General features: G+C 39.0%; 1 protein-coding gene across 1 annotated transcript in view; it reads right to left on the bottom strand.

The window, feature by feature from the left end:
* Window positions 1–7,298: 7,298 nt before the first annotated feature.
* Window positions 7,299–16,421, bottom strand: part of LOC120803973 (contactin-3-like) — a 28,506-nt gene continuing 19,383 nt past the window's right edge. Inside the window, exons 15-22 of the mRNA XM_040153056.1 lie at window positions 13,427–13,585; window positions 11,696–11,845; window positions 11,434–11,504; window positions 10,534–10,768; window positions 9,954–10,063; window positions 8,088–8,274; window positions 7,654–7,766; window positions 7,299–7,484 (exon numbers count right to left, since the gene is read on the bottom strand). Of these exons, the coding sequence (XP_040008990.1) occupies window positions 7,299–7,484; window positions 7,654–7,766; window positions 8,088–8,274; window positions 9,954–10,063; window positions 10,534–10,768; window positions 11,434–11,504; window positions 11,696–11,845; window positions 13,427–13,585 (1,211 nt within the window). The remainder of the gene's footprint in view (window positions 7,485–7,653; window positions 7,767–8,087; window positions 8,275–9,953; window positions 10,064–10,533; window positions 10,769–11,433; window positions 11,505–11,695; window positions 11,846–13,426; window positions 13,586–16,421) is intronic.

Genomic DNA, 16,421 nt, shown 5'->3' with positions numbered 1-16,421 from the left:
TAATCATACATAAATACCCTTCCTCTGGTGTCTGGTTTAAAAAGAAGTTACAGTGGGCTTCTGATGTGATCCAGTGGTCAATAGCATGTGAAGAGCAATTGCCGAAGTATTGACACACCAGCTCATTATGGATGATCTGTGGTGTGTAGGGAGAAACCTCTCTTTTCTCCACTTCCCCTTTCTATTGATCTCTTCACAGGGTCCTCTCCCTCTTATTATCTTAAAAGCATCTCTGCAACACAGGCTCAATCAATATTTCACAGTAGCTTTCCATGTCATTCCGTTGTTTTAGTGGAAAGTCTCTGAAACTCCACAGATACATGTTCTAAAAATCCAAAGAAATTAATCACTATTCTTTGCAAAAGCTGCAGTACAATGCCAACTGCTTGATACCTTACTTTTAGATTGTGTATTCTTTTAGATATTGCATGTGATGTTAGTATTCAAATCATTTGATTCTCTGTGATGATACTCCTTATTACATAATGAAACACTTTGAATATGCAGCAAAAAACCTTAGGAAATACATTCTTTATCCGCTGAATAAGACATTGCTGCTGCCATTTACTCTCATTTATGTGCTTTTTCATAATATTATGCATTTTATAGCTTTGATGGTGCCCCAAGGCTCCACTCAAATTCTTCCTGCAGTAGAAGACACTAAAACTGCTGATGCTGAAAATGACACTGTGCCACCCCCCCCCCCCCCAAATAAAAAAATCCCAGACAAAATCCTCAGTGAATTGTTTTTATTAACTCCCTCATTTAGAAAACACAAATGCACCAAACGATATCATACATGCACAGCTTCAGCATATCAAGATCAGGTCATGTCTTTTCAATGTGAAAACATTTATGCCACGATCTCATGGAGATCACCTGGACATAAAATACTGAGGAGTCACACCAGAAAAGCCAAGGGTTGTCACCCAGAGCTGTAATTGTATTTCTTCACCAATCTTATGGAATTACAAATTTTGGGTAAATCTTTTTTTTTTTTTCATTTTCTAATCAATTCTGCCTTCTTTGATCCTGAAAGTAGCAATAAAATTGTAAAGTCGTATTGGTATAAAAAGACAAACTGTGCACTGGCCGACTACCTTGTAACAGGTAGTGTTTGTGTCACTGCACCAAAAGGCTGTATGTGATAGCAGCTCCGAGGAAATGTTACTCTCTGCTCATGTTTTTTTCAGTTTCTGGGTTTGACTGAGGATTACATTTGGAAGTAGGACACCACAATTTGGTCTCCCAGTTGGGGGCGTTGCTTCAAATCACAACAAAATACATACAGTATGTACAGTAAACTGTATAAAGGAAAGAAGTAATTTCAACTGGCTTTTTAATTAGCTGACACTGGCTCTTAATTGTCATTTTAAAGCAACACTTGACCTTTGTGCAGAATTTCTGGAAGAAAAAATGAAACAAACAATCAGGAACCATAGAAAACATTAAAAAATGAGAAAAGTAAAGTTAAAATCTAAACATCTCCACAGTACTGATACGTTACAAAACAAAGAGGTTGGCAATTCTTCTATGTTCTAAAGACACAAGTTCATAAACTGTAATGTTGTCTTTTTTTCAGTTCATATAATCAATAAATCATCCAGAAAGATGCATTTCCTGTGTAAACATCTGTTAGCTTAACAATGACATTCTGTGATGAAAGAATGGATACAGACTAACCACACGTAAAGCCACAGAAACAACATAAAAGGATTCAAAGACTGCTTTCAGAAAGGTATTAACACTCATCAGGGGAGAAAACCTTTTGTCCTCACATTTAATACAAATTTTATCTTGCAAGATGCACCTAACCTGGCCTTGGATTCTGGAGCTTTTTTCCCACTTGTTCCTTTGCACTGGAAATCCATTGTAATTTGATTGAAAAACAGACATTTCAACTCCCCCTTGGCTTAAACTTGTTTTTTTCACCTCCCATATTGACCTCATATTACTCTGTTTGAATGTCCGCAATGCTTCAGTTGCTCAAAGCCCTGAACCATGGTTAAGTACAAAAAATGAATTTGAACTATTTTTCTTTACATTTTTAAAAATTTTTTTTAGCTGAATGGTCTTCTTGAAAACGGTTGTCCATGACACCATGGGGTAATAACCACACACACACACACACACACACACACACACACACACACACACACACACACACACACACACATCCACGCACACACACATACACACACACACACACAGTCTTGTTCTACTATCCCCGTGGGAACACTAGTTGATGTAATGCATTCCCTAGCCTTTCACCATAACCATCACAACTAAATGCCCCAACAGCCCCATCCCTTACCCTAACCCAAACCTAAGTCTAACCTGAACCCTAAAACCATGTCTTAACCTTCAAAAAGCAGTCTCTACCCGTGAGGACCTCAATTTTTGTCCCCACGGTGACAAGAGTCCCCATGGGTTATTGTGCTTTCAGGTTAAAGTCCCCACGTGGATATAAAAACAAGCCCCCCCCAACCCCCACACACATCTTCCTGGTTTCATCTTGATGGGATTGTCTTCAATTAGTCCTCCCTAAATCCTGATATATTAGTCTTTTGTGGGTGTCATTAGTACCATTAGTCCTATGCCCTTTCCCATTGAAAGCCCCTCAGGCCTGCTCTAATTTTTTAAGATGTTTTAATGTCTGCTAAATCATGGCACATTATCGGGCTTTCCATTCGTCAAGTCGGACTGTTAAATAGACCCTTGTGTCCTGTGTCAACAGATTTCTGATCTATCTGCTCCTGCCATTTTTGAGCATTTGAAAGATAGGGTGAAGCAGGTCTGATACCTGAGCAGTGGGGTTACGCTGAAATACATAAATGAACAATGACAACACTTAAGTACACATAAATACAACTGACAACAAAGAACAGAATCACAAAAACACAGCTGGAAATACATTTTGCCAAGAAACGTCTAAGCTGGTAGCTTGATTTCCATTATCAGACTGGCACAGTCGGCAGCACTTTAAACCTCCCGTCTCAACCTCAATGGCCGATGTTACGCGTTGACTGGCAATAGCTGTATGCTGACCGGATGGATGCAGACTAATGCAGCAACTAATGATTATTTTCATTATTGATGAATCCGTCAGTTGTATTTCCTATTAATAGTTTAGTCTCTAAAATGTCAGAAAACGTGAATCACGATTTCCCAGTGCCCAAGGTGTTTTGAAATTACTTGTTTCGTTAGACCAAGGCCAAAACCCAAAAACAGAGTATTCCCATTTGATTACGTAGCCTGGCCACTGAGAATTCTGGGTTCTGGTGGGCTGGCAGGTGTCCCTTTATGTCTGTTAACCAGACCGTACAGCCAAACTCTTATCTTATCTTAACTCAGAGGCCACTTGGCAGCTTTGCTCTCAACCATATCTCACGGTCTTCATCAGCAAATGGAGTTTGCTCATAGAGTTGGTTAAGCTGATATTAACCACAGTCAGGTGACTGAAGTAATCAACTCTGGCCGTGTGATGATCCTTGACAACTGAGCAAACTCCTCTTTTGCTGATATAGTGCATGGTTGAAAGCTCTGGATAAAGCTATTAAGTGGATCTTGACTGGAGATTATTTTGACTATTGTTCCAGACGTCAAGAACTAAATTACACATTAAAAAAGTGAACTGCTATTCTCTATTCTTGTAGTTTAACTGTATCACTTCATGATTTGAGTGCATTCAGTGAAATTACTCTTTAAAGGAATGGTTCAACATTTTGGGAAATGTGCTTATTTGCTTTCTTGCTGAGCGTTAGATGAGAAAATCAATACCACTCTCATGTCTCTGCATTAACTACGCAGCCAACCGTCCGACAAGCAGTAGTTCTGATGAGGTATGCTGGCCCCTTATCGATTCAACGAATAGGATACAATGTGTTAATTAGTGAGCTTCATAGGTGCTCGTAGGCGTGTTTGTGAACGTTGGACAAAGCCGGCTAATGGACTATGCTAAGCTAATGGACTCCTGGCTTTACCTCCATAGTTAACGGGCAGATGTGAGAGTGGTATTGATCTTCTCATCCAACTCTAAATGTGATTTTAGAATTAGTAAATATTTGAACTCTACTATTGCCTGATATTATATGATTTGAAATGAATTGCCATTTTGTTTCACCTCATGCTATAGAACGTCTGGAACCAGGCTAAAACACTTAGTTTAGCATTGTGAAAAGTAACCCCTTCCTGCTATCAGCTGTAGCTGCAGCAGCAATTCTAAGATAAAGGTACGACTCTGTATTTCTTTATATTAATGTAACAACAGAAAAGTGAAAGAAAATTGTTATATAATAAGTGAATGACTGATATTTTTATTTTGATGACAGCAGTTTTTTTGGCAAGTGGCCATGTTATAAAGCTATTTTGCTAACGTTGTTCATTGTTGTTTTGTTTTATTTACAGTCCTTTGAGAGATATTTTGTGATATTGGGCTACAATAAACTTTGACTGGACTTGACTTATAAAGCGGGATAATACCCTGCAAGTTGGATCCTGTGGAGGCATATGGATTATAATGGAACGTACAGTGGCTGGGTATTATACCATATGTTTAAAACAGAGAAAAGCTACGGTTGCTCGTATTTGAGAACCAGTGGATGTTTGGCATTTTTTCCTTGATAAATGGCTTAAATGATTGCGGCTGATTATTTTCTGTTGATTGACTAAATGTTTAAGCACTAGTGTTGAAGGAAATACACTGGCTGCTGTACACTATACCCCTCTCACTACTGCTGTATACGGGCAAATGTAATCTTTGTAAATGCAGAGTAAAGTCCAATCCATCAATCAGCAGGCTATTAAAATAACTGGTCTGAGGCTTTAAAACCTTTAGGAGCCCTCATGGTACATTCAGCTTTCCACAATCAAATGATAAAATGTAAATGGCTAACACTGGCACTGTGAACTATTTTATGAGTTTCATCTGGGACACAAACAACTTTTAATTGAGCAATTAGAGATGAAGATGGCTGCAGTATGTTCTGAAGCATTAGTAAGTATCACTGACTAGTGTCTATAAGTGAAGCCGTTGCAAGAATCTCCTAAAGGCACGGACACAGGTGAATGAAAATGTTCCTACTCGCCATTTCAGATGTAGAGAGGAGAAACTGAAATTATTCAATACAAAATACAACAACAAGACGGCTGAAACTACTTTGGCACATGAATGGAAGTAAGGCATCTGCATTATTCTAGAGTCAAAAAAAAAAAAAAAAAAAAAAAAGTTGAAATGGAGCATTGTTCCCAACCAGCAAAAATGTCAAAACAGACCTACATTAAAAAAAAGCTCAAGCATTTACTGTTAAGCAAGTATCTGACAGCACACTCGACTCTTGTGCTGCTCCATACCTCGAAACTAACACTGCAAAACAGTATGATGTCACCTCCAAAAAAGACAGGAAAAAAAAAACAAAAAAAAACTTGGCAACTTTCACGATCGAAAGAAAATACCAATACGGAACTTTGAAAAAGAGCCGAGTCTGTCATTGTGTCACGAAGTAGACCTGAAAGTTGATATTGCAATGGCGAGGAGCAGGGAGATGGGGGAGATGTCCGCACTCCAGGCCCTCGAGCCACGGGCACTCATACCTGGAACACAAAAAACCATGATGAACCGAAGTTAAAACCTGCTGGAGGAAGCGGACGCTGCTGGCAGCAGCACCAACACTTTGGGACATCCATCTGAAATACTCAGTTCTTATCTTAACTTTCAGCTCTCTGTTACCTGCAGATATAACTGAAAGCGGATTTGCTGAAAACATTCTAACTGAAAATTAGATACTTGGCTTTTCCAGAACAAGAAACATGTATACTGATGTTTCACAGGCGTACTTAAAAACTAATTTAGGCCCTGGCTTGTGACTGTGATTGTAAGTAGAAATGTATTAAGGGAGCTGGATGTAAAGGGACCAGAAGCCTGACGCACTTTGATCTCATCACTAGTTTCTCTTGTATGATTTAAGTGAGTCAATTAGCTCTTTAGAGATCACTGACTGCTTTCCTGTAATGACATAATATCCACATAAAACACTTTCCTGGATAAAAAATATAAATTACTGATCCAAAAGAAGCCTCCTAAACCACTTCTGATGTTTCTGAGCAACTAGTTTCCATAAACACAGAACTCTCTTTTGCCTTTTAATGAGTTTTGCCCACATTTTTTTCTTTTCAATATTCAAAGAGTCTCTGAGAAAAAAAATAGCCTATTTTTCAAATGAAATTTAAAAGAAAAGCCATCAGGGAATTCTATCTCTCTCAACTGCTGTTTTCAGGGATTCAACACAGAATATCAACAATGCAAATTAGCATTTAGAGCAGAAGAAGAGACACCCCCCCCCCCCCCCGTTTGTCCCACAGGACAGTAATAGCATCTACTAAAAGAGGAAGTCAACCTCTGCGACAGAGCTGTATTGTGCTGCGTATTTCAGCAAAATACAAGGCTGGAAGAGCCCAACAGGGGTGGCTGGGGACACAAGTAATGGTAAGTCAACAGAGGACAAAACGTCCCTGTCAGGTTTAAAAAGTGTTAAGTGACTTCATTTACAAGAGTTGGTGAATTAAAAAAAAAGAAAAAAAAAAAAAAAGACGTCATGAGTGGCTGTAATAAACAGAGTAGAAGAAGTAGAAAACCGGAAACAAAACAAGTTGTTTGCCAACCACGGAGGAGGAGGAGGAGGAGAAGGAGAAGGAGAAGGAGAAGGTGAAGGTGAAGGTGAAGATGAAGATGAAGATGAAGATGAAGATGAAGACGAAGACGAAGATGAAGACGAAAACAAAACAGAAAAAAACAAAACCAGTTGCCTGGGCCATCTATGAGAAAAAGAGATAGAGGGCTTCAAATTTTTTTCAATTGGGCAAATTGTAATTATTCTTTCATGTCAGCTAGTATTGGCCATGTTTAATGCTGTCCAGAGACGGGAAGATGCCGGAACCAGCTTCTTCTTCTTCTTCTCTAGAAGCTGAAACAGCTGATCAGTCATGTGACTCAAATGTTCACTATGTCAGAACTTATTGGGAAAAGGTGTTTCCATCTAGCAATGGACGTATTAACTCTTTTTCAAAAAAGGCAAAAACCATGTCAAGCAAGCTTCAAAACTTTTCTGCACAACTGAGGACATTTATTTCAAATTTCCACCCTTTCCAATAACCTTTTCTAATGCGATACTTCAAAATGCGCATAAAAATATGTTGATGGAAACTCAGCTATTGTCTTTTTTCCAGATGAGCAAGCCAAACTGAGATTAGTACTTCAACATCTTATTTTCAACCACAGAGCCACTACAACTTGATAAACCCTAAACAACAGGCTTACTTAATTGGTGGATTCGTATGGGATCCGAAGCCGGGCCCAGCCCTCCTTCACTCAGTGTCTGAATGTGGATGATGTAGTCGTCATTGTCCTCGGGGAGGGTCAGCTCTGCTGTTGAATTCGCGGTTGTGAGTGTGTTTACCTCTTTGTGTCTCTGTCTTCTGTATGACAGCTAAATAAGGGACAGAAACAAGATGGCTGACACATTGTAGATATGTATTCTTACAGCCTGACAGCTTAGAGTAAGCCACCACCCAGGTAAGGTCCATGCTTTCACTCAGCCTGACACATAGTAGGAATAAATATGCTACTCTGAAGCATAGTGTGAGAGAACAACTCACTTGGTAGCCTGTAACTTCAGACTCTGATTCCATTGCCACCACAGGTTCCCAGTAAAGAGACAGCTGAGAGCCAATTAGGGTCCATTCAACATTTAGTGGAGATTGGGCTGGTGCTGCATGATAAATGAAAAATAATTCATTTCTATATGTCAGCGTGGAAACATATCACTGTTATAATATATTAAATTATCTTATTTCTGTAAAGGGATAATACTACTTCCAAGACTGAGACTAGAAATAGATATTGTTTCCACCATCCATCTGACCTCTGGGATATGTGGATGGAAACACGCCTCGACACATTAACTTTCTCCGGCACTGTTGTAACAACTAAGAAAAGACTTCATTCAAACAATTCATAGCTTCCACCTCTGGATTATAATTAGTGTGGATATAACATCAAAACCTTGAGCAGCAGAAAGTCTGCAACTTACGTGGCTTTTTTGTGGTAACATTGATTGCAGGGAGGAAGGGGCCGGTGCCCGCTGTGTTGAAGGCGCTGACTGTTAGGAAATACTGTGTGTTTCCTGCCAAGCCGCTCACTGTGACTGAGGTTTGGTTCCAAGGAACCCTAACCTTCCCCATGGTCTCTGGTTTAGTGTCATCTTCCCAATAAACCACCTATTTGAGACAGAGAGCATGTCATGTGGGATTTAACCGTGATATGTAGCTTTGGATGGGAGCAAAATCATGGAGTTAGAGAAGTAAAAAATAAAATAGAAAAAAAAATAAATCGGTAGAAGAATAAGAAAATAAGTGTGGAAATATAAAGAGGAATAAATAAAAGAAAAAAACAATTTGTGAAAATATTAATAAAAATGACAAAAAATAAAAGAATAATTAGAAGAATTTCCATTTATTTTCATATTTGTTCATTTATTTCTGTGTGTGTGTGTGTGTGTGTGTGTGTATAAATATATATATAAACACACATACATACACACACACGCCTACATGTATTTTCTATAACATGCAGTATTTGTATTTGTTTTTGATGTCTTGAGAGAAATGTGGCGTTGTTAAATGATCGCCTCTGGGTGCATCTTCTGAAGAGAGATCATATCTTTCTTTTAACTTTCCAGCAGGATAAATCTGACATTACAAAGACTGAATGTACTTTTACAACTCCTATGAATGTTTCACTATTGTCGGACACTATTGAAAGAGAGACAAAGCTGGGAAGAAATTTTCCTTATTGAATAATCTACTGATTTTTTGATTAATCAGTTAATCATTTAGTCACTGAAATGTCGAAAATACTAAAAATATCCATTATAATTTCCCAGAGCTCAAGGTGATGTCTTTGTCCATACAAAACAGAAAAGCAGCAAATGCTCACATGTGAGGAACTAGGAAGAGTTTAGCATTTTTGCTTGATAACTGAAGCAATTTATCAATCATCAAAATCACCCAGATTTTTTTCTTTGCTCGACTAATGGATTTATTGTGTAATCATTTCAGCACTACAATACATCAGTCTATGTTGTGCAACATGGCATGTAATATTTATTTCCCTCTGATGAAAATCTGACTAATTAAAATATGCATTTAAATAGTACTGTTACTGATTAAGATCCGCCACCTACTTTTTTGTCATCATTATTCAATGTTTGCTGATGCTGGCATTACTGAGGCAGCTCACATATGAAATGGCACAAAAGCTTACTTTCTCAGATGGAAACATTTAAACATCTTTGATTTTACTGCGCAAAAGAATAACAACAGCATCTTACATTGAAGCCCTTTGATCACCCTGATTATTCAGAACCATGCAGATGAAGCAAATCAGGCTGTCCCAGTTTTTGAAGGTAAGAGAGAACACAATCAGCGGTTTTGGGTTTAAAATTCAATAGTTTAATTTTCCTATTTAGAGAACAATGACAAGACTAAAGATCAATTCCCATGGTGCTGCTGTGTTATTAACAGTTTTCAGTTTCAGTTTTTGCTGTGGTATTAGGGCACTTCTTGCTACTCTGACATGGTGTCTGGAACAATACTGCAGCACAGACTGTCATGAAGCTCTCTATCATGATATCCCCTAACTCCCATTAACATGAAAAGGCATGTGGACAGGCAATTTTTTTTTTTTTCTTCTCTTCAAAACCCTCTGACATGTTTTCTGTTGTGTTGGTACAAAGCACAGTATAATTTTGGCTGTAATAGTTTCCCAGCTGAAACAGCCATTTCCATGGCAACGCAAAGTTCGGAAGTGATGGCTTTGAGGTTCAACGGGGGTGATGACAAGCATTTGAATTGTAATGTGTGTGATTTCTATTTCCATTTTAAAGAGTAAAATTTACCTCATAGCCCAGAACCCTTTCAGGGGTGAAGGAGAGAGCCTGCCAATTCACCTCAATCTCGGAGGCTGAGACACTTCTGGCCCAAACTCCTGCTGGCATCCCACTTGGCTCTGAAAACAGACAACAGAATTCTGAGTGCTGCTGCTTTCTTCCAACAGCACAGAGACAAGCAGGACGACGCTCTTCAATTTTTACATTTATAAGTGTGCGGCATTCTCGTTGATCTCTACTTGGGTGAATCATCACACACGGGTGCCGCTGGTAAATAGAGCAACACTACACTACAGACTGAGCCCCTTTCAGCGTGTTGAACGTACCATAGATCTAAATGCCAACTGGGTTCACTTTAGCACAGCCATTCAAAAGAGTGTTGATATTTGGAGGCAACTGGCCTATTCTTACATAAATGTGTTGCAGTTTTTTCCCTAGTCTTCTACCTTTATCCTTGTAAAAAAAAAAACTTCTACAGATTTCTTTTCCTGATCATGCATTAAAACCACTTTCATGATCTTTGTCCTTTTAAAGAAAAGATAAAAACTTTGTAGCTTTGCATTAATCCCACTCATGTTCATTCCCTTACCTATCTCTGCAGAGTAGATGGTGACTACAGGGCTGAAGGGACCCTGTCCTTTGCTGTTGTAAGTGCCAACCTTGACATGAAACGGAGAGAAGGGGGCGATGCTGTCGTTGCGGTACACATAGCGTGATGCACCGGGGGCAGAGGTGGCCACATGAGTCCAGCTAACTTCTCCGAAGGCGCGGAAAGCAATGATGTAACCAAAGCTCTCACCATTCTGTAGTTCTTCGGGGACAGGCTGAGAGTGAAACACAAAACTATAGTGATATTAAAACATATACAAACCACTCACGTTCACCCCGCCTCTGGGCTGACAGTCACCACCCACGCTCATGGTGCCAAAGAAGTGCATGACCCACAAATTGCTTTTGTGACCCACCTGATGAAATGAAATGAGCAGTAAGTGCCATTTTAAAAAAAAAATCTAAGCTCGTTACAGAGTGTTCATGCAGCTGTTAAAATGAAAAGTTATTTCTGCATTTACTGAAATGGGAAAACTCAAATAATGCGATAACTTTGGCCACCTAATGACTTATTCAGTATCTACATTATTTTTCAGCTACCTGGCTGCTTTACTTCCTTGTTAGATTTGAGCATTGTAGACTCGGGTGAACAACAGTAATTCACCAGAGATCCAAGCCTTACAAGTGACAGTAACTGTCAGATTCAGTGTTCTGCTTGTGCATACATTGCTGCTGCCTTACATGCAGACTCTTTAAGCAAAGAAATTACAACGACTGCAGCGCCAGACTTCAATTTACCCAAAATTTATGACACCCATAGGGCAAACAGAGCAGGTGCTTTGATATAGCGAGAAATATTAAGCACCTCACTGAAGAATAAAAAAAAGACTAAGTGCAGCCACTTTGAACAACAGACTGGAACATAGGACTGATGACTTACCTCCCATGTGATGACCAGTTCAGATCTGCTTCCGCCTCCTCCACCCACGTCACCTGGTGCTGCATCAGGAACTACACAACACAGACCTTGTTCACACCTCCATATAAGAAACACTTTAGGCTTCATAAAGTTGTACAAAAAGAAACTGTGGTATAATCTTAAACCATTTGTCTTTTTGCAGATGATAGCTTGAGGTTTTGATATTTTCCAACTGATCCAGATGAATAATTTGGGTGAAAAAAGTGAACTGTATTTATTGTACCTGCGTCCTCTGTCCTGGTCCTGACGGACACAGGGCTGGGTTCTCCAACCCCAACACTGTTCTTGGCCAAAACCCGAAACTCATACTCCACCCAGGCATTGAGGTCCACCACAGTGGCTGTTATTGTGTTCCCATTGATCGTCTCAGGGACTAAAAAAAAACAAAAAAAAACAAGACTGGGTCAAAAACCTAGTATATGGCTGGACCGTGTATGGTCAGTGCACAAAGTTGAAAACTGTTATGAAACCGCTGTAAACAATGATTTTCAATGGAAAGTAGCTAGAGCCTGCTGGCAAACTTGCTACTTGATGTAATGCTACTTGCTACTTGCTACTTAACAGATGATGTAATGCGCTCATTAGCATATTCATGACATCTTAGCGTCATACTTGCATTCTGCCTAGTGTCTGCCAGTTTCAGCCCTTTATCTGTTTGCTTCTCTCCTCCTGTCTGCGCTCAAACATACAGTAATTTAATGCAGCCGAATTCCCAATAAAGCTGTTCTCATTTACACGTTTTTTTTCTGTTTCTGCTGTCAGACAACGGAACAAGTATGAAATAGTGACTGAAACGCGGCCCATTGAGACTATATGTTAACCAGCAGTCGCTTCCGAGCCATTTCCAAGCTGCTGCTCTGCACTGCTGAAATACTGATTTTTAGACGACGTCGTCTGACAAAATCACCACACACTCAAGTTAAAGACGATGGCTGTGCTGTGATTTAGGCTACATTTACCTGTAAAATGATCACTCAGAGAGAAGGTTAGAAGCCCAATTCGTTTTGTAAGAGCAAATAGCCAATGGGGAAGATGCAACACTTGGCCGGCTGACCAATGGTTTAACTTCCCTCAGTCATGCGGCATTCGGCTGACCAACTTCATCACTCATTCTGGTTTTGAGTCTAGCCTGGGAAATGGTAAGTCTAGGCTCGGGATCACGGAACTTAAAAGGCCTTGCCTTCCTAACTTTGTGATATGCAACGAAATCTCAAAATAAAAAAGCTGACATGCAAGTGTAAAGAGGCTACCTCAGTAGAGTGACTTTTTCCTTGTTTTTTCTTTCTTTCTTATTTAATATGGATTGTAGATAACTACTGTGTATTATATTGTGACATTATTTATTTTATGGATAGGTACTACACTGTTTTTTGCATTTTTTAATTTTGTGTATATGAATTTTGTAAGATATACTGTTTTATTCTATATATCTTTCTCAGGCCTTTTTAACATTTCGCGAAGGACAGCAGATTAAAAAAAATGTCCCTTTAGACAAACTCATTTACAGTTGGGTTTTTTTTCTTTTGATCAGAAGCAGTGCCCCTGCCAAATAAACTGATTTAAAAAAATAAATAAATAAAAAAACGTTATTACACTAAATTCATTTGGCAGGTGCATTTGTCCAAAGACATTTGCAATACATGCATCCAACCTTCATAGGAACAAGCGCCAGATATAAGACGGAAAGGGTTTTGCTTCTGACTGAGCCAGGTGTAGAGGCTGTTTGAATGGTTTAAATGAGATCATGTAAAAGCAGCAACATTGACCCCTAGTTCTCCCAAGTAAGACCCTGAATTGCTTCCATCTCCAGAGATTTTGGTCTGTAGCTGTCCTTACACTCTGACCTCCCAGCTGAAGGGGGAAGAGTAATAAGAGAATTTCCCCTTGGGGCTTCATGAATTATCTGAAACACATCACATGTGCTATAAGAATAAAATCTTCAAGTGCTGCCTACCTGTGTTAACCCTCTGCCAGCCCACAGTGAAGGGAGTTCTGGTCTGGATGAGGTAATTGGTGATGGGGCTGCCGTTGTCTTTGCCGGGGCTCCAGGTCAGTTGTGCTGTACTGTCCGTCACCTCCTCCACCGTCACAGAATCTGGTGGGCTGGGGGGGCCTGGCTCAAACACAGGAACAGACACTGTGAGGTACATGAAGAGGCACAGACGAGACTACAGCATGTAAATGTAAATGGGTGTCCTCGCGCATACTGGAATATATATCTGCATAAAAACACATCCACCAAAACTATATTGTTACTGGAGATAGCTATGCTTAGTTGGAGGCCTTTATAATTTGAAATCAACAGCAAAAGAAAAACAAAGCTTTAAAAAAAGCTTTGAGTTTGAGGTGAAATTATGCCCTTCACAAGGAATTAAGAGTTAATTCAAGATTTATCCACCAACATTCGCCCAGCTTCTAATCCCTCCCTTTCATGGTCACCTCCTAGTAGGTGATCGATGAAACAGTAGACATAAGTAGATGCAGGGAGTCAAATTAAACCGTAAAAGATGAAAAAGGACCTCGTAGCCCCGAAGAAAACCAGAGTTTTATCATTTATTTTCATTATTCCAACGATTAAGTGGTGTGATGTTTTACTTTAGCCTCATCTAGTGTTTCCTGTTCTAATGAATGTGTCGGCTCATCAGAAATAATAGACCACTAGAGAGATGTGAGACAGACTGCAGAATGATAACGCCCCCGGCTCTGCTCACACTACTCACCGGCTCTGAGGTGGTTTCTAATCTGAAGGAAAATGTTCTAATTATTAAGGTGTTAAATTATTATTTTAATAAACAAACAATGCAATACATCAATACAACTTTTTCTGTATATATGGCTCATGCAGGATGTATGTCTTATATGTATAAATGCATGTATAAATATTTAACCAGCATTCAACACGCATGCTAAACAAGTAACTGCTGGACTACATTTTTTAGTTTACAGGAGTCTTGAATATGCTCTCCACATACATTAGGCCCTAAAACTCTGGCTTTAGAGATATTGATCTTTGTAAAACTCATTAGCAGCTCTTGATAAAAAAAAAAAAACCTGTAATACACTGGCCTCATTAATACATATTAATGGAGCACACAATCAAGGATCAATTCCTTATCCTCTTAATTATATTTCATTGGCTGAGGCAAGAGGGTGCTGTCAGTGTCTTGAGGGTGTTCAAATAATCTGTTATTAATATGGGCAGACTGTCTGGGCTTTTATTGTGAACTTGGCACATAGCAAATTAATATCTGGCTTAATTATGAATACACCGAAATATTATTTTGATCTAAACTGAAAAATGACCCAAATCTATAAAATATGCCGTTACACGTGTCAGAAATGAATGTAAATAATTTGTTTGTTAAAAGTGATGAATAATGATAAATCACAAGGCTGTATAGTCTTGCATTGACTGTTGTGAGGTGTATTTTTCTGCGCACTCTCTTCCAGGATGATGATGCAACTGTCAAACAAGCGCGAGTGCTTGAGGTGAAGTGGTTTGAATGCTAATGACCATGATGTTATCCGTGTAACGTGACCTTCTCCATAACCACCACCAACCAGTGGTGTGTTTGTGAGACATCATGGAGTGGCATCTAAAACATTTTCCACCGGCATTGTAAAAAACAAGAACCCAGATTGATCACTCAGGAGCTTTTGTGTCAGGAGCGATTAGCATTGACCTTCAGTGCGGTGAGAGGAGTGGAGCGAAACAGGATCAGAAACAGCACCTCGCAGAATTACTGAGCCACTATCACTGGCTAATATTACATCATTACAATAATGTGTCTATTGCCAATAACACGGATAGTTGCAAGTGTGATTTTAAATGTCCGCAAGCTGTATGTTCCCGTGATCACACTCGCTCCAGCTGTAAGCATAATCACACTGACATAATGACTCACAGTTAAACAAGTCCTGCGTTATTCACACTGCTGTCCTATCGTTAAAATAGCATTTTTGAGCACACATAAATGCAGCCACTCAAGGAGGTTAGGTTCTGTTGAAATGTTTTCTCACCTACCTCTCGGAGTGTACGTGTAGCCATGGCAGCTAGTTTTTGTTTTATTTTTCCCGTGTTTGAGCTATCCAATCTCTGAGATTTCTCCACCTCAAAAGAAATGGGGGTGGATGGAAATTTTGTTTGTGGTGCTACCGGCTTTGAAAAATGACATTAAAAAAAAAAAAAAAAAAAAAAAAATCAAAAGCAACATCTCCTTCCAGATTCATTGTCCCCGTTGCTTTGTATAATCCATTCTTTCTCTGGTCGAAAGAAGTTCAGATTAAAAAAGCATATTCGGTCGGTTATCCAGCCGGGGACAAGGGCGCTTTTTCTGAAAAGTTGTGTTGCTGTCAATGGTGAAAAACAACTAAGTACATTTTCTCAAGTACTGGTTTTTAGTACTATTTGTACTTTACCTGAGTATTTCTGTTTTATCCATTTGTTACTCCTATTCCAATACATTTAAGAGGGAAATATTGTACTTTAGTTACTGCACCACATTGATCTGACAAATTAAGACCTGATGTTAAAAATATAAAAAAAAATAGCTTATAAAATACATTACCTTGTTAAAATTAATAAAATTATAAAAGGCAAAAATGATCCAATATTTCATTAAAAACAAGGAAATATTAGAAAAAAGTGAAGAAAAAAAAAATCTAAATTTGTGTGGCAGAACTTTGTGTTTTTTTCTCTTATGATCCATGAATCATTTCACGACCCCTCAGTTTTATCTGTGACTCTTTGGAGGGGCCCAGTCCAAAAGTTGGAAACTTGGGGACTTTTGATACTAAGGAGGATGAGGTATGCAGGACTTCTACTTGTAATGGAGTATTTTTACAATGTTTTATTGCTACTTTTACTAGAGTAAGGGAACTGAGTACTTCATGGGCACAACCTGGGCAAAAGCTAAAACTCTACAAGATGAGATACCACTGGAGCTTGT

The sequence above is a fragment of the Xiphias gladius genome, chromosome 18, assembly GCF_016859285.1.
Source record: "Xiphias gladius isolate SHS-SW01 ecotype Sanya breed wild chromosome 18, ASM1685928v1, whole genome shotgun sequence".
In the NCBI taxonomy this organism is placed as follows: domain Eukaryota; kingdom Metazoa; phylum Chordata; class Actinopteri; order Istiophoriformes; family Xiphiidae; genus Xiphias; species Xiphias gladius.
Note: the sequence above shows the minus strand (reverse complement) of the source record. Positions and strands in the feature narration are given on the sequence as shown.